The sequence below is a fragment of the Scyliorhinus torazame genome, chromosome 9, assembly GCF_047496885.1.
Source record: "Scyliorhinus torazame isolate Kashiwa2021f chromosome 9, sScyTor2.1, whole genome shotgun sequence".
Lineage (NCBI taxonomy): Eukaryota > Metazoa > Chordata > Chondrichthyes > Carcharhiniformes > Scyliorhinidae > Scyliorhinus > Scyliorhinus torazame.
In genome coordinates this window covers 74,919,280-74,943,944 of record NC_092715.1, presented here as the reverse complement: position 1 = coordinate 74,943,944, position 24,665 = coordinate 74,919,280, and the positions used below count along the sequence as shown (strand labels likewise).

General features: G+C 53.7%; 1 protein-coding gene across 2 annotated transcripts in view; it reads left to right on the top strand.

The window, feature by feature from the left end:
* The window catches only part of mccc2 (methylcrotonyl-CoA carboxylase subunit 2), a 187,919-nt gene that overhangs the window by 15,680 nt on the left and 147,574 nt on the right, over positions 1-24,665 (top strand). For both annotated transcript variants that reach the window (XM_072516154.1, XM_072516153.1), the window contains exons 2-3: positions 8,198-8,264; positions 24,452-24,536. In XM_072516154.1, coding sequence (XP_072372255.1) covers positions 8,213-8,264; positions 24,452-24,536 — 137 coding nt within the window. In that variant the 5' untranslated portion in view covers positions 8,198-8,212. The remainder of the gene's footprint in view (positions 1-8,197; positions 8,265-24,451; positions 24,537-24,665) is intronic.

Below are 24,665 nucleotides of genomic sequence, written 5' to 3'. Positions count from 1 at the left end.
TATCTCCCAAAAACTGGCTGAATTCCCCAAAATCTCCATAATACCTCCAATGCTGTCCAGGTCCGAGATGTATAATAACAGGTCATCCGCATATAATGAGACCCTATGTTCAACCACCACAGAATTTCTGAGGCGCTCAATCCCTCTCCAATCCCTCAACGTCCTAAGCGCCATTGCCAAGGCGAAAAGCAACGGGGAGAGTGGGCACCCCTGCCTCGTCCCACGGTGTACCCCAAATTCACACAGTTCATCCCAATGCTCACCACTGGCACCCTCTGCAGCAGCTGGACCCAATCCACAAACGTCTGCCCAAACCCGAACCGCCCTAACACTCCAATAAATACACCAATCGATCATAAACCTCCGCGTCCATTGCAATCACCAACTCAACCTCCTGCCCCTCCGAAGACATAATAATTACATTGCATAGCCTCCGCACATTCGCTGACAACTGCTTTCCCTTCACAAAACCCATCAGATCCATGCCTCTGAACCCTACACATAGTCCTCAATCTGCGATGCAAGCACCTTCACCACTAACTTGGCATCTACATTCAGTAACAAAATAGTGCAGTACGACCCATACTTCTCCGGGTCATTATCCTTCTTTATAATCAGGGAGATGGAAGCCTGCAACAATGTCGGGGGGAGTTCCCCCCCCTCTCCCTCGCTTCATTATACGCCCTCACCAGCAGTGGCCCAGATTTGCCCCAAACTTTTTATAAAACTCTACTAGGAATCTGTGCTGCCCCAGGGCCTTCCCTGTTTGCATCATCCCCATACCATCCATCACCTCCCTCAGCTCAATTGTGGCCCCCAGACCCTGAACTAGCCCCATCTCCACCTTGGGAAACTCCAACCCATCCAGGCACCACCGCATCCCCTCCTCCCTGGACGGGGGCTCCGACTCATACAACATCCTAAAAAAGGCCTCAAATACCCCGTTCACCCACTCCGGGGCCATCACCACCGTACCCTTATTATTATACACTCTACAAATCTCCCTTGATGCTGCATGTTTCCTCAACTGATGGGTCAACATCCTGCTCGCCTTCTCCCCATACTCATACACTGCCCCTCTGGCCCTTTGCAACTGTCCCACTGTCTTCCCAGTAGAGACTAGCCCAAACTGCGTCTGGAGCCCCTGCCTCTCCTTCAACAACCATGCCTCCGGCACCGCTGAATACCTCCTGTCCACCCTCAAAATCTCATCCACCAGTTCTGCCCTCTCCTTCCGCTCCCTGTGCGCCCAAATTGAAATAAACTCCCCTCTAACTACTGCCTTGAGTGCTTCCCACACCGTGGCGGCTGTGACATCCCTCATGTTGTTCAACGCCACATAGCCCCAAATGGCAGCCCACACCTGCTCACAAGCCCCTCATCCGCCAGCAACCTCACTTCTAGCCTCCATTGCAGCCGCTGGGCCTCCCGCTGAGCCACCCACAAATCCACACAATGCGGCACGTGGTTGGAAACCACAATCATCAAATGCTCCGAGTCGGCCACTCCCACCAGCAGTACCTTGTCCACCATCACAAAAAAGTCAATCTGAGAATATACCCAGTGCACATGGGAAAAATATGAAATCTCCTTTGCCCTTGGCCTCCCAAACCTCCATGGGTCCACCTCCACCATGCGCTCCGTGAACCCCCTCATCTCTCTCTTGCCAACACCCTCGCCGACTTGGGACTTGACCGGTCCAACTTTGGATCTATGACCGTACTGAAATCACCCCCCATAATCAACTGATGTGAGTCCAGGTCCGGAATCTTTCTCAACACCCGCCTCATAAAATCCACATACTCAGCAGTTTCCACATTTTCAATATCTTCAGGCATCCCAACAATCCTCACGTTTTGCCTCCTGGAGTGTTTCTCCAGGTCCCCTGCCTTCTCCATTAGCCTCTTCTGGCTTTCTGCATCCCAACTCCGCCATCAAAGAGCCATCTGCTCCTCATGCTCCCCCACCGCCTCCTTCACTTTCTGAATCACCAGGCCCTGGGACTCCAGCCTCTGCTCAACTCGCTCTATCCCAGTTCTCAACGGCTCCACCAGCTTGGCCATGTCTTCCAGGGCCTCTTTCCTCTGCTGCTGGAACTTGTTATTCAGGAACTCCACCAGCTGCTCTGTCGACTATTTGGCAGGCAGGCACCCCCCCCCCCCCCCCCCCCCCCGGCTATCCGCCATCTTTACTTGTGACGCACCTTAAAAACCCTCCTACTCCAACTGCTCTTTTTTTCTCGTGGCACTCCTCACCTTCTGATCCATGCAGCAACTACACTAGGGGAGTGTTACCTTCGCTGGGCACTCCTGCACCTTTTGCCCTCAAATATTATATCCTTCAGGCGGGGAAAGACCGAAAAAATCCACCTTGAGTAGGAGCCACCAAATGTGCAACCACTCACTCCATCACCGCCACCGGAAGTCGGGGCATTCTATGTTAAAAGCACCACGTAATGTTGTTGCTATGCAGAGAATTGATATCAAACTGTCCTGCGGATCGCCTTGGTTATTAAATTGTAACTTATTTCATCTATACTACAAAGCCGAGGAAAGCCTCCCTGGTTAATAGCTTAAAATATGAGTTGTTGATTTGATTCCCAACTTTTTTGTTCTGATGAAAATATTACAAGAAATTTTTTTTTTTTTCCAAAATGACAGGGCAGGATGAAGAAGTGCCTTCCTTTTAAAATGGTTTACTGGGATTGATTAAAAAAAAGTTCAGTGATAGCGTTCCTAATTATGATTGCGGTAAAAGTTTTGAACTTTTAGCCAATGGTCAAAGTCAACTCATGGTATCAAAGCCACTTTATAGAGGAATGTACAGATCTTTGAACATTTTTGAACACTGTCCATTATTCATCTGTAGTTTTATTCATTAACAGTTTGACCAGTTCACTCTGGTCAATTTCAGTTGTGGTCAATTTCACTGTGGTCAGTCTTGCCTAAATTTAAAACCTCAATTTGTGACTTTCCCCTTCCTCCCAAAAGCTAATATCAAATTTAGTCATGACTGTTAAAAATGTTAACTTATCTTGCGGTGATTGATTTATTCTGCCTCATTGCTTATAATTAAATCTATAACTCTTTTGGTTCAAGAACATATTGTTTCTGAAAATGGTCTCAAGAAACCTGCTGCTTTGGCTGTTCTTCTCTCAGTATATGTGAAAATTAGTCTCCATTATAATCGCTCTGGTTTTGCAACAAGCATCCTGCTGCTTATTCACTACTATCAGACAGTCTGTAGATAATTCTCACCAAAGTCTTGTATCTATTTCCTTATTTTAAAGTATTTTATTCAAATTTTAACATTTTACATTTAACACACGTAACATTACAAAACAAAATAAACCCAACATCAATCCCTGAACCTGCCACCCCCACCTCACCCCAGCCCACCCCCATAGCAGTTGATGGTAACCAGCTCTCCAAAATGCAGTATAAACAAACCCATCTTTTATGGAACCTTCACTCATCCCTCTTCAAGTTGAATTTCATCTTTTCTAAGTGCAAGATCTCCATTAAATTCTCCAGCCACACAGAAGCTGACCTCCACACCCAACAGAACTCACCTGCGAACGATCAATGAGACAAAAGCTAAAACATCTGCCCCCGCTCCTGTCTGTAACTCCGGCAAGCCTCACACCCCGAATATGGGGCGAGATTCTCCACTCCCGCGCCGGTTGGGAGAATCGTCTGGGCCGCCATAATTTGCCGGGACGCCGGTCCGACGCCCTCCCGCGATTCTCCCAAGCGGCGGGAACGGCCCCGTCGAGTTCCGGCCAGAGAATCGCCGGAGACACACAAAATGGCGATTCTCCGGCACCCCCGCTATTCTCAGGGTCGGATGGGCTGAGCGGCCAGGCCAAAACGGCAGGTTCCCCCCGGCGCCGTCCACACCTGGTCGCTGCTGTCGTGAACGGTGCGTGAACGCTGGGGGGGGGGAGGGAGGGAGGATCCAGCACCAGGGGTACCTTAAATGTGGCATGGCCCGCGATCGGTGCCCACCGATCGTCGGGCCGTCCTCTCTGAAGGAGGACCCCCTTCCTTCCGCGGCCCCGCAAGATCCATCCGCCATCTTCTTGCGGGGCGGACTTAGAGAGGACGGCAACCATGCATGCGCGGATGACGCCAGTTATGCGGCGCCGGCCGCGTCATCTATGCGGCGCCGCCTTTACGCGGGCGACAAGGCCTGGCGCGTGTAGATGACGCGGCCCCGATCCTAGCCCATTGTCAGGGCCTGAATCGGTCGGGATCGGGGCTGTTTCGCGCCATTGTGAACCTCAACGGCGTTCACGACGGCGCTGCCACTTCGGCGCGGGAGTGGGAATCCCGCCCACGGCACCGCAGGGGACCTGGCTCCAAGTCCACATACAGGACCACCGACATGGTGCTGAAGAATGACCTTCAAAATTTCTCCCAACTTCGGGGAGGACCAGAACATATGTACGTGATTAGCTGGGCGACGCCCACACTGCCACAAATATCCTCCATCACCTCAAACAGCCGGCTTATCCTGGCTTTGTCAGGTGAACTCTTTGTACTACCGTTAGCTGTACCAACCCAAGCTTTGCACACAAAGTTGAGGGATTTACCCTCCGCAGCACCTCACACCACAATCCCTCCTCCAGTGCCATCCCCAGCTCCTCCTCCCACTTAATCTTTACCCCTCCTGTGGCGCCTTATCCTCTGCCAAAATCCTCCAATAGATCGCCAAGATGACCCCCGCCTCCTCCCAACCCCATCACTGACAACACCCCCTCTAACAATGAGGAGGGTGGTGCCACCAGAAAGGTCGGAAAAACCTTTTTTGCAAAATCCCGCACCTGAATGTGCCTGAAACCCTCCCCATGCGGGACCCTAACCCCCCCCCCCCCCCCCCCCCCCCCGGCCCCCAACTCCTCCAAACTTGCAAACCGACCTTCCAAAAATAAATCCTTCATCTCTATTACCCCATAATCCTTCCATCCCCGAAATCTCACACCCATCTCCCTGGCTCAAACCCGTGGTTCCCTCGGATCGACATCAACGTTGACCCCGCTGCACCTAAAGTGCTGCTGAAATTGCCTCCATATGTTCAGCGTGTCTATCACCACAGGACTCCCCTGGGACAAATGGGAGTGGCATCGTTGCCAGCACCTGCAAGCCCGATCCCTTATTAGAGACTCCCTCCACCTCACCACAAAGTCTCTGTCTCCCTGCTCCAAACCCACACCCTCTCCGCGTTTATCGCCCAATAATAGTATAACAGGTTTGGAAGGGCCAAGCCCCTGACAGTCGCTCTCAGAACTACCAAACTCCTAATCCTTGCCACCTTACCTGCTCACACAAACGTCAAAACCAACCTATCCACTCCCATAAAAAACGATTTTGGCAAAAAGACTTATAAGCACTGAAATAAAAATAAAAATCGCGGCAAAATGTTCATCTTAACGGTCTGTACCCGACCTGCCAATGATTGGGGAAGACTGTCCCACCCCGGTAGATCCACCTTGACCCTGCCCTCCAGCCTCGTAAAATTCAACTTACGAAGCCAGGTCCAGTCCCGAGCCACATGCACTCCCAAATACCTAAAGTGGGTTGTTGCCACCCAAAATGGCATCACTCCCACTCCTGGAGAAGACACTACAAAACATTCACTTTTCACCCAAATAGCCTGAAAAAGCCCCAAGCCTCCTAAACAGCCCCATTATGTTCCCCACTGAAGGGCCCGGGTTAGAGATATACATCAACAAATCATCAACATCCTCACTATTCCCTCCATTTATCCGAGCACCTCAGCGCTATGGCCAAGGGCTCTAACGGCAGAGCAAACAGAAGGGGGGACATAGGGCACCCATGTCTCTTTCCCCTATGCAACAGAAAGTACCCTGAATTCATCTAATTTGTGCGAGCACACACCATCAGATCATTATACAACAATTTCACCTATGCCACAAACTTATGCCCAATCCCAAACCTCTCCAACACCAGCAAAAAAATAGCTCCAGTCCACACAATTAAATGCTTTCTCCGCATCCAGAGCCACCTCCAATTACCTCCTTTCTACCGGAGAAAGCACCACATTCACCAGACGTCGCAATTTTGCCGACAACTGTCTGCCCATTACAAACCCTGTCTCATCCTCCCCAATCACCTTCTGGAGGCACTCCTCCAACCTAAACGCCAACACCTTCGCCAATATCTTGGCATCCACATTCAACAAAGATATAGGCCTATACGACCCACACTCCACGGGGTCCTTGTCCTTCTTAAGCAACAATGAATTGGATGCCTGTCCCATTATCTCTGGCAGTGTCCACTTAACCACCTGGGCCTCAAACATCCCCACCACTGTAGCGCCAACGTAACCATAAATTGTTTATAAAAGTCTACCGGGAAACCATCCGTCCCTGCCGCTTCTTATAGAACTCCTTTAATGCTTTGTTCACCTGCTCCGGTGCCAGCTCCAGCTCCCCTGTCCCATTCCGGACCCGAACAATCTCGCAGCCGCCTGCCGGCGGAGCTGGCCCACCAACAAGCAGCAGGCCTTCTCCCCATACTCATACAAGGACCCCCTTGCTTGTATCTATTTCTATTCCTAAATTCTGCCCAGAGAGTTTTTATTGCCTACTTGTATTCCTGCTTTCAAATCCCGTACTACTTCTGAATCCATGCTGCCTGCTGTTTGCTAGGTTATTATTGCACCGATGACCCTGAAGTTTACTCGTTATTTTGCATAGAATGGAAGTAGGAGTACTGGACCTGTTGCTTACTGTGTCTGTTTGCCCACTCGGCAAAGAAGCAAAATCCTTTCGATGCTGGAACTCTGAAGACAAAACAGAAAACAAATCTGGGAATATGCAACAGGTCAATCAGCAACTGCGGAGAAGAGTCGATGGGCTCAATTCTCTCCAAACATTTCTAAGTTCATTTGTGGCGGGAGTTTCCTGCTGGCTCTGGTGACGAGTCACAACTGCTATTCAATGACACTTAGTCATTTTTGGGGGCCATGTCATTTTTGGGGGCCCTGGGGAGTTTCACACCGGTTTAGGCCACGCTTAGAATTTTTTTTAGCATTGGGGAGCTGAACTCCGAGATCGGGTCGCCATTTTGAAAGGGTGCCCCGATCTCTAAGAAAGCTTGTCCCCCATCCATGGGCAACATCACACACCACACACATGGACACTACCCCACACCCCCCAAGTGAGGACATGCCGCTGTGGGGTCCTTGGAGGTCCCCCCTCTTCAGGTCCTCCAAATTCTCTTACTGCATCCCCTCTCTGTTCCAGGAGTACCACCCATCAGCGCCCCAAACTCCCGGAGGCCCCTGCTTACCTGCCCTGCACTCCCCCACCCTTCAAACCTCCACCCTCATTTCATGGGTATGGCCCCTTTGCCCCCTGGCCCTTGGCAGTGCCACCCTGGCACTCAGGCACCCTTGCACTGCCACCCTGACACCCAGGCAGTGCTCTTGCTAGCTTGGCAGTGCCAGGGTGGCAGTGCCAAGGTGCCATCTGCGTAGTGCCAAGGTGTCCACATTCCAGGGGAAAGGGCCAGGGTCCATCCTGCACTTACCCTGACCACCCTGGGGTCTCCAGTGGCCCGGAAGAGCCCCTCAGGCGCCGCTCCGCTTGGTCTACGTTTTTGAGGATCAGCACTGATCGGGGCCCGGCTGCAGCTTTGCTTGGAGCCAGGGAATCGAGGGAGGCCGGTGGATCCCGTACAGGTAGGTCGTAAGTAGGTTTACAACCTACTTCCACGAGGGTCATTCGGTCCTGCGCATTTGGGGCGGTGTTCCAACTTCGTGTCTGGCGGGACTTCAGAGAATCTCGCAAAGTGTAGAGGCTGTCGGGAGGCTCGCTAGAGGGCTTTCCTGGCATTCTGTGGCCACGTTGCCCTCAATGAGAGCACAACATGGCCGGAGATTCGCGCCCTATACTTTGGGTTGCACATCCTTCTTACGAATTGAAATTCTGTTCTCTCCACGGATGCTGAGTAACTAACTCACTGACTCACTGCTTCAAATATTTGGTTTTTGATTCATAAATCCATATGTACTGGCAAGGATTACTCTGAATAATCTTTTTCTTCTTTATCTTATCATCTGGCTAGAATTGGATGTTGTACATGTGAATTATTGTGGAAGGAGTGGAGTAAAAAATGGGAATCCAAATTGACAAAGGCATAGTCACATCAAATCTTTGTTTATCTTCAAGGAAAATTATGAACGAATGAAAACGCTAGTTGCAGAATTGAATGAGCGAGCAGAGAAAATTAGATTGGGTAAGTATTTGAGAAAAACAATAATGTTAAACTGACTTATTATTCATTGGTTTCCTACTTTATGCATGATGAAGGAGCTGCGCTCCGAAAGAACATAAGAACTAGGAGCAGGAGTACGCCATCTGGCCCCTCGAGCCTGCTCCACCATTCAATGAGATCATGGCTGATCTTTTGTGGACTCAGCTTCACTTTCCGGCCCGAACACCATAACCCTTAATCCCTTTATTCTTCAAAAAACTATCAATCTTTATCTTAAAAACATTTAATGAAGGAGCCTCTACTGTTTCACTGGGCAAGGAATTCCATAGATTCACAACCCTTTGGGTGAAGAAGTTCCTCCTAAACTCAGTCCTAAATCTACTTCCCCTTATTTTGAGGCTATGTCCCCCCCTAGTTCTGCTTTCACCCGCCAGTGGAAACAACCTGCCCGCATCTATCCTATCTATTCCCTTCATAATCTTATATGTTTCTATAAGATCCTCCCTCATCCTTCTAAATTCCAACGAGTACAGTCCCAGTCTACTCAACCTCTCCTCGTAATCCAACCCCTTCAGCTCTGGGATTAACCTAGTGAATCTCCTCTGCACACCCTCCAGTGCCAGTACGTCCTTTCTCAAGTAAGGAGACCAAAACTGAACACAATACTCCAGGTGTGGCCTCACTAACACCTTATACAATTGCAGCAGAACCTCCCTAGTCTGAAACTCCATCCCTCTAGCAATGAAGGACAAAATTCCATTTGCCTTAATCACCTGTTGCACCTGAAAACCAACTTTCTGCGACTCATGCACTAGCACACCCAGGTCTCTCTGCACAGCAGCATGTTTTAATATTTTATCATTTAAATAATAATCCTTTTTGCTGTTATTCCTACCAAAATGGATAACCTCACATTTGTCAACATTGTATTCCATCTGCCAGACCTTAGCCCATTCACTTAGCCTATCCAAATCCCTCTGCAGACTTCCAGTATCCTCTGCACTTTTTGCTTTACCACTTATCTTAGTGTCGTCTGCAAACTTGGATACATTGCCCTTGGTCCCCAACTCCAAATCATCTATGTAAATTGTGAACAGTTGTGGGCCCAACACTGATCCCTGAGGGACAGCACTAGCTACTGATTGCCAACCAGAGAAACACCCATTAATCCCCACTCTTTGCTTTCTATTAATTAACCAATCCTCTATCCATGCTACTACTTTCCCCTTAATGCCATGCATCTTTATCTTATGCAACAACCTTTTGTGTGGCACCTTGTCAGAGGCTTTCTGGAAATCCAGATATACCACATCCATTGGCTCCCCGTTATCTACCGCACTGTTAATGCCCTCAAAAAATTCCACTAAATTAGTTAGGCACGACCTGCCCTTTATGAACCCATGCTGCGTCTGTCCAATGGGACAATTTCCATCCCGATGCCTCGCTATTTCTTCCTTGATGATAGATTCCAGCATCTTCCCTACTACCGAAGTTAAGCTCGCTGGCCTATAATTACCCGCTTTCTGCCTACCTCCTTTTTTAAACAGTGGTGTCACGTTTGCTAATTTCCAATCCACCGGGACCACCCCATAGTCTAGTGAATTTTGGTAAATTATCACTAGTGCATTTGCAATTTCCCTAGCCATCTCTTTTAGCATTCTGGGATGCATTCCATCAGGTCCAGGAGACTTGTCTACCTTTAGCCCCATTAGCTTGCCCATCACTACCTCCTTGGTGATAACAATCCTCTCAAGGTCCTCACCTGTCATAGCCTCATTTCCATCAGTCACTGGCATGTTATTTGTGTCTTCCACTGTGAAGACCGACCCAAAAAGCCTGTTCAGTTCCTCAGCCATTTCCTCATCTCCCATTATTAAATCTCCCTTCTCATCCTCTAAAGGACCAATATTTACCTTAGCCACTCTTTTTTGTTTTATGTATTTGTAGAAACTTTTACTATCTGTTTTTATATTCTGAGCAAGTTTACTCTCATAATCTATCTTACTCTTTATAGGTTTTTTAGTAGCTTGCTGTTGCCCCCTAAAGATTTCCCAGTCCTCTAGTCTCCCACTGATCTTTGCTACTTTGTATGTTTTTTCCTTCAATTTGATACTCTCCCTTATTTCTTTAGATATCCACGGTCGATTTTTGCTCTTTTTACCGTCCTTCCTTTTTGTTAGTATAAACCTTTGCTGAGCACTGTGAAAAATCACTTGGAAGGTTCTCCACTGGTCCTCAACTGTTTCACCATAAAGTCTTTGCTCCCAGTCTACCTTAGCTAGTTCTTCTCTCATCCCATTGTAACCTCCTTTGTTTAAGCACAAAACACTAGCGCTTGATTTTACCTTCTCACCCTCCATCTGTATTTTAAATTCCACCATATTGTGATTGCTCCTTCCGAGAGGATCCCTAACTATGAGATCCTGAATCAATCCTGTCTCATTACACAGGACCAGATCTAGGACCGCTTGTTCCCTCGTAGGTTCCATTACATACTGTTCTCGGAAACTATCGCGGATACATTCCATAAACTCCTCCTCAAGGCTGCCTTGACCGACCTAGTTAAACCAATCAACATGTAGATTAAAATCCCCCATGATAACTGCTGTACCATTTCTACATGCATCTGTTATTTCTTTGTTTATTGCCTGCCCCACCATAATGTTACTATTTGGTGGCCTATAGATTACTCCTATCAGTGACTTTTTCGCCTTACTATTCCTGATTTCCACCCAAATGGATTCAACCTTATCCTCCATAGCACCGATGTCATCCCTTACTGTTGCCCGGATGTCATCCTTAAATAACAGAGCTACACCACCTCCCTTACCATCCACTCTGTCCTTCCGAAAAGTTTGATACCCTCGGATATTTAACTCCCAGTCGTGACCATCCTTTAACCATGTTTCAGTAATGGCCACTAAATCATAGTCATTCACGATGATTTGCGCCATCAACTCATTTACCCTATTCCGAATACTACGAGCATTCAGGTAAAGTACACTTATGTTGGCTTTTATTACCTCTGTTCTGAATCTTAACACCTCGATCAGTAACCTCTCCTAAGTTATATTTCCTCTTAACCTTTCTCCTAATTTTCCTTGTCGTCGAACCCACATCTTCCTGTAACAACCTGCCGCGTCGCTTACCATTAATGTTTTCACTTCCCGTTTTATTTCTTTTAGTATTCCTGGTCCTATTCACTGAGCTCCCCTCAGTCACTGTACCTTGTACTGTCGCCCTTTTTGATTTTTGACTGTGGCTTCTCTGCCTTACACTTTCCCCCTTACTGCCTTTTATTTCTGTCCCTGTTTTACTACCTTCCAACTTCCTGCATTGGTTCCCATCCCCCTGCCACATTAGTTTAAACTCTCCCCAACAGCTCTAGCAAACACCCCCCCTAGGACATCGGTTCCAGTCCTGCCCAAGTGCAGACCGTCCGGTTTGTACTGGTCCCACCTCCCCCAGAACCGGTTCCAATGTCCCAGGAATTTGGGAAGCTGGTGTTTCCAAACAAACCTGTTGGACTTTAACCTGGTGTAAGACTTATTACTGTGGATAAGCAATGGCAAACATTCAAAGAGCGCAGGGGTAAACTGTTAATTTGTGTCTGGCGCAAAAATAAAACGGGAAAGGTGTCCAAACCATGGCTTGCAAGGGAAATTAGAGATAATATTAGATTCAAGGAAGAGGCATACAAATTGACCAGAAAAAACACAGTGCTGAGGATTGGGAGAAGTTTTGAATTCAGCAAAGGAGGACAAAGGGATTGATTAAGAAGAGGAAAATAGAATACAAGAGTAAGCTTGCGGGGAACATAAAAACTGAACTTCCAATAGGTAGGTGAAGAGGAAAAGATTAGTGAAAACAAACATAGGTCCTTTACAGTCAGAAACAGGGAACAAAGAAATGTCTGACCAACTAAATATATACATTTGGCGTGTCTTCACAAGGGAGGACACAAATAATGTACAGGAAATGTTGGGGAACACATGGTTTAATGAGAGGGAGGAACTGAAGAAAATCAGTGTTAGTAGTGTTGGGGAAATTGGTGGGATTGAGGGCTGCAAAATCCCCCAGGGGCCTGATAATCTACATCTCAGGAAGTGGCCCACGAAATAGTGGATTAATTGGTGGCTATCTTCCAAGATTCTCTAGACTCTGGAACAGTTCCTACGGTTTGGAGGGTAGCTAATGTAATCCCGCTATTTAAAAAGGGAGTAGAGAGAAAACAGGGAATTATAGACCAGTTAGCCTGACGTCAGTAGTGGGGAAAATGCTACAGTCCATTATGAAAGATTTAATAGCAGAGCACAGTGGCAGGATTAGACAGAGTCAGCATGGATTGACAAAAGGGAAATCATGCTTGACAAATCTACTGGGGAGCTAGTGGATATGGTATATTTGGACATTCAGAAGGCTTTCAAGATCCGGCATAACAGATTATCATGTAAAAATTAAAGTGCATGGGATTGGGGGTAATGTATTGAGATGGATATGATGCACGATCAATGACCACTAAAGCGAGGTTGTAGTCCAACTGAAGGCTTTAAGAAGCTAGATGTTTCCCCCAGCAGCTCAGGTACAGAATGACGGCTGCTGGGGCGGCACGGGTTCTTATACCCCGCCTAGCAGGGCAGAGCTACCATACAGCTTGACCAAAAGGAAACATACAATATCTACCAATGGTGTTCCAGCATTACCAGGTACCGTAATACCTCTACACAGACTACCACATTCACCCCCTGTTAAAAAAGGGTCCGGCGGGTGGCCTGATATTACAACATGGTAACGTGGTAGAAATTATAGTTATGGAGGTACCGTAATACCTCCGTACAGCGTTTTGTAACTATTTACAATTCTATTTACAATTTATGATTCATAATTAACTATACACTTTAAAATGAAGCAATCAGTCGATTGGGGGCCCTGGTCGTCCTCTGTGATCGTCGAAGCTTCGGTGGTGACTCCGGTGGAGGCTTGGGCGTCTGTGACTCCGAGAGCATGGCCTCGATCTCTGTGGCAGCTTCGACACCCCTAGACGGCGCTGGTGGGGAAAACGGTTGACCTGGGAAGGGAGCGTCTGCGGGGTGCGTTGGTGGGTGGGGGGGCCGCGGAAGGACCGATCCTCCTGTGAGGTGCACTGGTGGGAGGGACGGTGGGACTGGTGGCTGGGGTGTGCGTGGGGCTCCGGCGGGCACCAGGTCTCGTAGGGAGACCGTATCTTGTCGGCCGTCGGGGTACGCCACGTAGGCGTACTGGGGGTTAGCGTGGAGAAGGTGGACCCTCTCGACCAACGGGTCCGACTTGTGCGCCCGCACGTGTTTTCGGAGCAGGATGGGTCTGGGAGCTGCCAGCCAGGTCGGGAGCGAGGTTCCAGAGGAGGACTTCCTGGGGAAGACAAGGAGACGTTCGTGAGGTGTTTGGTTGGTTGTGGTACAAAGCAGTGACCGGATGGAGTGGAGGGCATACGGGAGGACTTCCTGCCAGTGGGAGACTGGGAGATTCCTGGACTGTAGGGCCAGTAGGACGGTCTTCCAGACCGTTCCGCTCTCCCTCTCTACCTGTCCGTTACCTCGGGGGTTGTAACTGGTCGTCCTGATCGAGGCGATGCCCTTGCTGAGCAGGAATTGACGCAGTTCGTCGCTCATAAAGGAAGACCCCCTATCGCTGTGTATGTAAGCGGGGAACCCGAACAGTGCAAAGATGCTATGGAGGGCCTTGATGATGGTGGTTGCGGTCATGTCGGGGCAGGGGATGGCGAATGGGAACCGGGAGTACGCGTCAATCACGTTCAGGAAGTACGTATTGCGGTCGGTGGAAGGGAGGTGGCCTTTGAAGTCCATGCTGAGGCGTTCAAAGGGACGGGAAGCCTTTATCAGGTGCGCTTTCTCTGGCCGGTAGAAGTGCGGTTTGCACTCCGCGCAGATTTGGCAGTCCCTGGTGGCTGTCCTGACCCCTTCGATGGAGTAGGGCAGGTTGTGGGTCTTGATAAAGTGGAAAAAGCGAGTGACCACCGGGTGGCAGAGGTCCTCGAGGAGGGCTCGGAGGCGGTCCACTTGTGCGTTGGAGGCTCGTTTTGCTTCCCGGGACGATACAAGATCTCGTAGTTGTAGGTGGAGAGTTCGATCCTCCACCGCAAGATCTTATTGTTTTTTATCTTGCCCCGCTGTGCATTATCGGACGTGAAAGCAACCAACCGTTGGTCAGTGAGGAGAGTGAATCTCCTGCCGGCCAGGTAATGCCTCTAATGTCGCACAGCTTCTACTATGGCCTGGGCCTCCTTTTCGACTGAGGAGTGGCGGATTTCGGAAACATGGAGGGTACGTGAAAAGAAGGCCACGGTCTGCCCGCTTGGTTGAGGGTGGCCGCCAGAGGTACGTTAGATGCGTCGCTCTCGACCTGGAAGGGGAGGGACTCGTCGATGGCGTGCATCGTGTCCTTTGCGATGTCTGCTTTGATGCGGCTGAAGGCCTGGCGGGCCTCTATCGACAGGGGAAAAGCTGTGGATTGGATCAGGGGACGGGCCTTGTCCGCATAATTGGGGACCCACTGGGCGTAGTAAGAGAAAAACCCCAGGCAGCGCTTCAGGGCCTTGGAGCAGTGAGGGAGGGGCAATTCCATAAGGGGGCGCATGTGTTCAGGGTCGGGGCCTATAACTCCATTTCGCACTAAGTAGCCGAGGATGGCTAGGCGGTCGGTGCTAAACACGCATTTATCCTTGTTATATGTAAGGTTAAGGATCTTTGCGGTCTGGAGGAATTTTCGGAGGTTGGTGTCATGGACGAGGAGAGAACAGCGCCTTACGGTGTCGGGGTGTATGAAGCTCTCCGTGCTCCCAGAGTCGATTAAGCAGGACGTCTCGTGCCCGTTGATTAGTACTGTTGTTGTAGCAGTTGAGAGTGTTCGAGGCCGGGACTGATCCAGGGTCACCGAGGCTAATCTCAGCAGTTGAGTGTTCTCTTCGGGCGGTGTGCGGTCAGCCGAGCTGGGGTCCTTGGAGTCCATCCAAGATGGCGGCTCCCATTGGCCGCACATGGCTGGGGGTGCACAAATTGGCAGCGCCCGTCCATCGAACGTGGCATCCGCGGGACAAGATGGCGGCACCCGGGGGCCGCACGTGGCCCTGGAGTAGGAAGATGGCGGAGCCCGCTGGCCGCACAGGGACCGTGGAGAGGTTTGTGGTGGTGGTCCGCATTCGCCACCGGAGACCGTGGCGACTGCACGGGCCTGGCATACCACCACGAAGTGGCCCTTTTTACCGCATCCCTTGCAGGCGGATGCGCGGGCCGGGCAGCGCTGCCGGGGCTGCTTGGCCTGCCCGCAGAAGTAGCAGCATGGCCCCCTGGGGTTGCCAGGCCGCCTTGCAGCACAAGCTTGTGGGGGGATGGGGGATGTCTCGGGGTCGGCTGCGGAGGGGTTCCACGCTGCCCAGGGGGCTGCCGTGCAGTCGGGAATGTAAGCGCGGGCGTTTATGGAGGCCACATCCAGGGAACCTGCAAGGGCCTCCTTGAGGCCTAGGGTGGTTTTTTTCCAGCAATCACTGGCGGATTTGGGAGGACAGCATACCTGCCACGACAGCGTCCCGGATCAAGAGTTCTGTGTGGTCGCTCACCGAAACATGCGGGCAGCTGCAGTTTCTCCCCAACACCAGGAGCGCACGGTAGAATTCTTCCAACGATTCCCCAGGGATTTGTCACCTCGTTGCTAGCAGATGTCGGGCGTAGACCTGGTTTACCAGGCGAATATAATGTCCTTTTAGCAGCTCTATTGCTGCATCGAAGTCTTCCGCGTCCTCAATGAGGGTGTAAATTTCCGGGCTCACCCTCGAGTGCAGTACTTGCATTTCCTGTTCTCCCGTGGGTGTGTTTTCGGCTGTTCCGAGATACCCTTTAAAACACGCCAGCCAGTGCTTGAAGAATGCCGTTGAGTTCGCCGTGTGGGGGCTGAATTGCAGACATTCCGGCTTGATTTGGAGCTCCATCCTTTTAAATCTAGCTTATTAAATTGATGCACGATCAATGACAACTGAAAGCTTTAATAAGCTAGATGTTTCCCCCAGAAGCTCAGGTACAGAATGAAAGCTGCTGGGGCGGCACGGGCTCTTATACTCCACCTTGCAGGGCGGAGCTATCATACAGCTTGACCAATAGGAAACATACAATATCTACCAATGGTGTTCCAGCATTACCAGGTACCATAATACCTCTACACAGACTACCACAGGATAGAAAACTGGTAGGCAGACAGGAAACAAAGAGTAGAAATGTCTTCCAATGAGCAGAGATGCATTCCTTTCTTCAAGTGTAATTCCAGCCGAAACATGCGGGCAGCTGCAGTTTCTCCCCAACACCAGGAGCGCACGGTAGAATTCTTCCAGCGATTCCCCAGGGATTTGACGCCTCGTTGCTAGCAGATGTCTGGCGTAGACCTGGTTTACCGGGCGAATATAATGTCCTTTTAGCAGCTCTATTGCTGCATCGAAGTCTTCCGCGTCCTCAATGAGGGTGTAAATTTCCGGGCTCACCCTCGAGTGCAGGGCTTCCATTTTCTATTCTCCCGTGGGTGTGTTTTCGGCTGTTCCGAGATACCCTTTGAAACACGCCAGCCAGTGCTTGAAGATTGCCGTTGAGTTCGCCGTGTGGGGGCTGAATTGCAGACATTCCGGCTTGATTCGGAGCTCCATCCTTTTAAATCTAGCTTATTAAATTGATGCACGATCAATGACCACTAAAGCGAGGTTGTAGTCCAACTGAAAGCTTTAATAAGGATAGAAAACTGGTAGGCAGACAGGAAACAAAGAGTAGAAATAAACAGATGTTTTTCCAAATGGCAGGCAGTGACTAATGGGTTAGTGCTGGGATCAGTATTAGGACCACAGCTATTCACAATGTGTATTAATGATTTAGATGAGGGAACCGAATGTTCCTGATGGCGGGTGAGTTTAGAATCAGGGGTCACAGGCTAAGGATATGTAATTTAGGACAGATGTGGAGACATTTCTTCATCCAGAGAGTGGTGAGCCTGTGGAATTCTCTACCACATAAAGCAGTTGAGGCCAAAACGTTGCATGTTTTCAAGAAGGAGTTAGATATAGCTCTTGGGGCTAAAAGGACCAAAGGTTATGGGGGAAAAACGAGAACAGGTTACTGAGTTGGATGTTCAGCCATGATCATAATGAATGGCGGAGCAGGCTCAAAGGACCCATTAACCTACCCCTGCTCCTATTTTCTATGTTTCCTACTCTTATTTCTGATGATGTTAGTTGAATGTGAAAATACAGAACATGGGCCGGGATTCTCCGAAATCCTGGCCAAGTGTTGACGCCGGCATCAAAAAGGGCGTCAACGACGCCGGCGTCAACGGTCCTCCAGGCCCAGTCATTCTCCCATTCCTCGGGGGCTAGCATGGCGCCGGAGAGCTGTGCGTTGCTCCAGTGCCGAAAGCCAGACCTACACGGCCAGGGCGGGTCCGCGCATGCACGCCACGGTCGTCTATGCGCCGGCCCCCTGGCAACATGGTGGAGTCCCATAGGGGCGCATCGCAGAGGAACATAGGCCCCCCCTGGAATGAGTGGACCCGTCAACCGGTTGCCACTATCGCGGGCCTGACCACCGTGGATGCCCCCCGCTAGGTGTCGGCTCCCCCGCCCTCCCACCAAGACGGCCCCCGCAGCCAGAAGGGCGAGGTCCCGCCGGGTGCGAATGACCCCGGCGGGACTCGGCCCGTAGAGCACGGAGAATCGCTGCGGCCGGGCCGCGGCGACCGCGTCGGCACGATTGCCGCTGATTCTCCGGTCGCTGGAGAATCGACGGCCCGGTGACGGAGCGGCGTGGCAGGATTCGCACCCCCCCCCCCGGCGATTCTCCGACCCGGAGAATTCCGCCCATGGTGTCTGAGATGTGCCTCTTTGCCACAAACTGCATGAAAATGCCCGACCATCTGCTTCCTCATTCAAATCCATTAAGCAGTGTGAAGTCCCTGACATTGTAAATACCTTGGGCGGGATTCTTCGACCGCCCACCGGGTGGGAGAATCGCCGGGGGGCGGTGCGAATCCCGCCCCCGCCGGCTGCCGAATTCTCCGGCGCCGGAGATGTGGTGGGGGCGGGAATCGCGCCGCGCCGGTTGGCGGGCTCTCCCCCGGCGATTCTCCCGCCCGCGATGGGCCGAAGTCCCGCCCATTCTATGCAGGTCCCGCCGGCGTAAATTGGAGTTTGTTCCTTACCGGCGGGACCTTGTGGTGCGGCGGGCTCGGGGGGAGGGGGCAGCGGGCGCGGGGCGATCTGGCCCCGGGGGGTGCCCCCACGGTGGCCTGGTCCGCGGTTGGGGCCCACCCCACCGATCCGCGGACGGGCCTGTGCCGTGGGGGCACTCTATTCCTACGCGCCGGCCGTGTAAGCCTCGGTGATGGCCGGCGCGAAGGTGAACCACCCCCCGCGCATGCGCAGGGATGATGTCAGCTGATGCTCTTATGCATGCGCGGACCAAAGGCCTTCCTCGCCGGCCGGCGGGGCACAAACCACTCCGCCGCCGTCCTAGCCCCTGAAGGTGTGGAGGATTCCGCACCTTTGGGGCGGCCCGACGCCGGAGTGGTTCCCGCCACTCCACTGCGACGTTTCTGCCCGGCCCGCCGATTCTCGGAGAAACCCGCCCCTTACAATACCAGGACTTTAACCTGGGGCGGGGGGGGGGGGGGGGTGTGGCGGGAGCCGGGGGCGGGGAGGGGTTTAGGAAGGGGGGGGGGTGGCGGGAGCCGGGGGCGGGGGGGGGGGGGATTAGGGAGGGTGGGGGGGATTGGGGAGGGCGGGGGGGGGTGGCAAGTGCCGGGGGGGGTGGGGGCAAGTGCCGGGGAGGGGGGGGGGGGGCAAGTGCCGGGGAGGAGGGGGCGGGGTGAGTGCCGGTGGGGGGAGGAGGCGAGTGCCGGGGAGGGGGAGGGGCGAGTGCCGGGGAGGAGGGGGCGAGTGCCGGGGAGGAGGGGGCGAGTGCCGGGGAGGAGGGGGCGAGTGCCGGGGAGGAGGGGGCGAGTGCCGGGGAGGAGGGGGCGGCGAGTGCGGGGAGGAGAGGGCGAGTGCCGGGGAGGATGGGGCGGGGTGAGTGCCGGGGAGGGGGAGGGGGAGGGGCGAGTGCCGGGGAGGAGGGGGCGAGTGCGGGGGAGGAGACGGCGAGTGCCAGGGAGGAGGGGGCGAGTGCCGGGGAGGAGGGGGCGAGTGCGGGGGAGGAGCGGGGGAGGAGGGGGCGAGTGCGGCGGAGGAGAGGGCGAGTGCAGGGGAGGAGAGGGCGAGTGCGGGGGAGGAGAGGGCGAGTGCCGGGGAGACGCCCGATGAGGCTCCATCTGTAATGCTCGTCGTGCCAGGACCTCACAGACCGGGCATGCAGGAGAAGACTCCGGATGAGCCAGGAAACCATCGCCCATATCTGCCACCTGATGGCACACCTGTCACCGCGTGGCACTGGGGGAGGACACCCTCTCCCCATGGTCGTCAAGATTACGGTGGCCCTGAACGTTTATGCCACGGGGTCATTCCAGGTTCCGAGTGGGGACCTGTCCGGCATTTCGCAGGCATCGGTGCACCGTTGCATCCATGCAGTGATGTCATTGTGGACTGCTACATCCAGTTCCTTGTGGACCGGGCCAGCCAGGATGCCCGGGCAGCGGGCTTCGCTGCGACGGCCAGGATGCCCATGGTCCAGGGGGCGATCGTTGGGATGTATGACGATTGTGGCCACCTGCGGATAACAGGGCCCTGTCCACGAATAGGGGACCTATTCCATGAACATTCAGGTGGTCTGCGACCACCGCATGATGATCCTGCATGTCTATGCCCGGTACATGACTCATTCGTACTGGCGCAATCTTTCATCCTCACCATGTTCGAGGGACCCCCACCCCCGGCTGAGGGGCTGGTTGCTGGGTGACAGGGGTTACCCGTTGCGGTTGTGGCTGATGACGCCTATACGGAGGCCACAGACTGACGCGGAGAACCACTACAACGATGCCCATGCAGCGACCAGGGGTGTGATAGAGAGGTCCTTTGAGCTGCTAAAGATGGGCTTCCGGTGCTAGGACCGCTCTGGAGGGGCCCTCCAGCACCCGTCAGATAGGGTATGCCGCCTCGATGTGGTCTGCTGCGTCCTGCACAACATAGCCCAGCAGAGGCGCGATGTGCTGCAGGCAGAGGAGGGGGAAGGGGAGGAGCAGCAAGACGAGGCGCAGACCTCCCCAGATGAGGAGGATGGGGGCAATGGTCAGGACAGACGGGCTGGACATGGACGGGAGGCTGCCCACCGTTACCGGCTGGGCCAGCGGGCACGGTTCACGGACTAGGTGGGTGTGGGAATTGCCGAGTATGGGCACAGATTGCACACTACGGCATCAGCCTACCACTCTCACCCAACCCACCTACCCACCACCAACCACCTTCACCCCACCCACCCACCAGCCTACCACCCTCAATCCACCCACCCACCAGCCTACCGCCCTCACCCCACCACCCTCACCCCACCCACCCACCACCAACCACCCTCACCCCACCCGCATGCACACCACCCGTCCATTGCACATCCACCTGTGGTACAACGGGCCGGGCTCACACGGTCGCCGGTGGAAGCGTGTCTATTGCAGGCCATGCAGGATGATGACAACCTGCTCTGCGATGAGCTCTGGGCTCTACATCATTGGACAATGTCTGACCCATGGCCACAGTACCACCCTCCATCCGGACCATCCCTGCATGCGGCCGTGACACTGCAACGCACGGTCCCGTCGTCTGACCGGGGGGATGGCGAGGGTGACCAGGGGCGAGGGGGGGAACACTCACCTGAGGCCGACGTTCTATCGCCCCTCACACATACACTGGCCCTCACCTCACACCACACTCCCGCACGCATCGGACAGAGCACCAAGGCAGCATCTGTAGGTGTGAAATTGATTTTAATAACAAACAGTTCATACATGTGCCCTAGCCCCTATAACTAATCTGTGCACTGCACTTGTGCCAACTTACTCAGTGTCTAATTGTTTGACCTTATGGGCCCTTTGACTACGTGTAGGTGGTTCCCCAAACGGTACAGCAGAACTGGAGGTGGACTCCTGTGATTCTTGCCCTGTGACTAAGGACCCTGTTTGGCGGCTGTTTCCTGGGGCGTCCTGGCCTAGATGGGCCAAGCTGCGGCTCGGGTGACGGATGGCGAGCTACCAGCCTGTCCTGCCTGTTTCCCACCCTTGATGCACCTGGGACGGATGGGGTGGGGAGTCCAAGGTGTCCCGGTGTTCCGGGGCCTCCCCTACAGGGGGACACGGAACGGGCCCCAGCAGCTCCTTCTCCCCTGCGGTGCCCAATGGACCCCGGGCCTCAACATGGGTCGGCAATGCGAACGGACCGAGCAATCGACGCCCCCCCCCCCCGACACCTGGCGCTGCCAGTCCTGGAGGCTCGCCCTGGTATCAACAAGGATCTGCAGGTATGCAGCCATGGAGCTCAGGAAGTTGGCCATCCCGTTTTGTGTCTAGGCGACGCCGGCCAGCACCTGGGCAATGGCTTCGATGCCCTCAGTGATGGCCTGCAGGGACTGGCCCACGGCCTGCTGGGACAGCGCCATGGCATGCTGAGACTGGGCCACGGCATTGAGCGCCTCTGTGATCTGCTGCTGGCTCTGACTCATGGCTTCCTGTGAGAGGGCAGCCATGTCCTGGGCCACGGATGCCGCCCGCAGGGAACGCCTCAGGCCTTGCATACTGCGACCCATGTCTGACACCGTCGCACCCATTGCCTCCATCACGGTTTTGGCCTGGGTGGCACGCATGACCGGTACCACTCCCTGCTCCTGCATGCGGGTGGACTCCTCCACCTGCGTCTGCAGCTGCCGCAAGCCGACCGTCACCCCCTTCGGTCGTCCCTTGGTCCGTGACTGCATCGGGTCTATGGGTAGGTGTGGTAACTCCAGGAACCCGTCTGGGTAACAGATGGTTGCTTGCGCTGGGATGCCCTCCGACTGCCCGGCCCCTCGGCTGCTCCTGCCTCCACCTGCTGTACCGGGACGGCTGCGTTGTCCGCACCAGTTAGTGTCCCAGATGCCTCATCGCTAAAGTTCCCAACCGAGGTGAGTGTCTCTGCGATGGTGGAGGGTGTAGGAGATAGCAGTGGCGTAGTGCCGTGCTCTCATCCGACCAGAAGTCCAGGATCCCCTGGAGTGGTGATTCTTGTCCATCCGTCCCCTGTGTGTGGGTGTCCTGTGCGTCAGTGTCCTGGGCGTTGGTGTCCTGTGCGTCAATGTCCTGGGTGGGTGTGCCCTGGGTGGGTGTGCCCTGGGTAGGTGTGCCCCTGGGTAGGTGTGCCCCTGGGTAGGTGTGCCCCTGGGTAGGTGTGCCCCTGGGTAGGTGTGCCCTGGGTAGGTGTGCCCTGGGTAGGTGTGCCCTGGGTAGGTGTGCCCCTGGGTAGGTGTGCCCCTGGGTAGGTGTGCCCTGGGTAGGTGTGCCCTGGGTAGGTGTGCCCTGGGTAGGTGTGTCCTGGGTAGGTATGTCCTGGGTCGGCTGCGACGGGGGCCTGTTCCTGTGGCTGCCCCCCTCGTCGCTGGGTCTGGCCCCCCGGTGTCGCCACAGTCGCAGTAGATGGGAGCGTCGTCTCCCTGGTGCTCCAGGTCTGTCTCTGGCTCGTGGCCGCCCGGGATCATCCTTGGTGCGTCGTATGCCTGATGGGCCGGGTCTGTCCCTGGCTTGTGGCCGCCCTGGATCGTCCTGGTGGCATTGTATGCCTGTTGGGCCGCGTCTGTCCCTGGCTCATGGCTGCCCTGGATCGTCCTGGGGGCGCTCGCCGTCCGCGGGGACGGGTGGGTCGACGTTTGGTCCTGCAATACACAATACAGCATGCATGGTTAGACACGCAGACGGGGATAGAGGGAAGGGGGATACGGGGGAAGGGGGATATGGGGGAAGGGGGATATGGTGAAAGGGGGGCAGGCAGTGGGGGGTCTCACTTGGTGGTGTGCCCCCAACCTCTGCATCCGCAATCTCCCGGTCCTCGGGTCTGCCTGCAGGTTCCAGGGCCGTCCCCTCATGGATGATGAGTGGTCGCAGTTCAGGTGGACCCACTCCGGCCCTCTCACGCTCCCAGTTGTTGTGAGCGCGCTTCTCCTGTGGGGGGCGGGAGGATGGCAGGGATAAAGGGCAACAGTGTTAGGCAGCCATATACATGCAGACCAGCGGTTGTGTGTATGTTGGCAGAGGTTCACAACCCATCCTACCACTGCAGCCTGCATGAGTGGGTGCTGCCATGTCGGTTGCACCTAGGGATGTGCCGACCATCGGAGGTGGGGAGGGTTACTCACCCTGGCTGCCTTGAAAAGGTCATTCCCTCCTTGTGACACTGGACGCCTGTCCTTGCTGTCACGGCCACGGCACTGACGGCCTCTGCCACCTCCCTCCACAGGCACCGGCTGAGGCGTTGTGCGACCTTGTGGCTGTGTCCGGGGTACAGGGCCTCCCTCCTCTGCTCCACTGCGTCCAGGAGCGCCTCGATGTCCCGCTCCTGGAACCTCGGCACTGCGCGGCGGGCAGCCATCTTCACGGGTCTCCGGGGGGGGGTTGTGCCGTCTTTTTTCTGCGACGCGGGGAGAGGGGGGGCGGCCGTTATTTGTGCTGCAACGCGGGATGCGGGGGGGCCGCCCTTTATGCTGCGACGCAGGAGGGCCGTTTTTTGTGCTGGTACGCGGGGGGGGGGCAACCTTTGTGCTGCGACGCCGCGCAGCGTCATTGACGGCGTGCGCGTCCATGACGGGTGACGCCATTGCGAATGGTGCCACGCCGCTGCTAGTCTATTCCGGGCTGGAGAATTCGCGACTTTTCGGGGAGCCCGACGCCGGAGTGATTCGCGCCGTTTTTGGCGCAGGGTTCGGGCCATCGCGCCGATTCACAGAGAATCCTGCCCCATGTTCCTGTTTACAGTACATTTTGAACCATTATATCACCTATGAATAGATTTGGTTGAAATAGAGCACATTAGAAGATACAGTTTTTTCTGACATGTTCTATATTTGTATGCCGAGATGGCATCTGTGGTTAGTGGCAAATGAGAATAATTTGGATTTTCATGATTGTATCTGTATTACCTATGAGAAGGTTTGTAGTAAGCTTGTTACTGTCCGAGACTTGTAAATTTAAGCTGAATACACTGGGGCAAGAGTTTGTAACTTACTTTTGTTCTAATTTAGGGGGAGGAGGCAAAGCTCGGCAGCGACACACATCAAGAGGGAAGTTACTCCCTAGAGAACGCATTGACCGACTGCTAGATCCAGGGTGAGTAAGCCAGCAGTGCTTGACGAGGTGTGTAAAAGGGTAAAAGTAAAAATGCTGGCCAAGGACCCTGGATTATCTTTGGAATTTTCAGAAGTCGAAGAGAAAATGGAAGTGACAGCATTCACTACT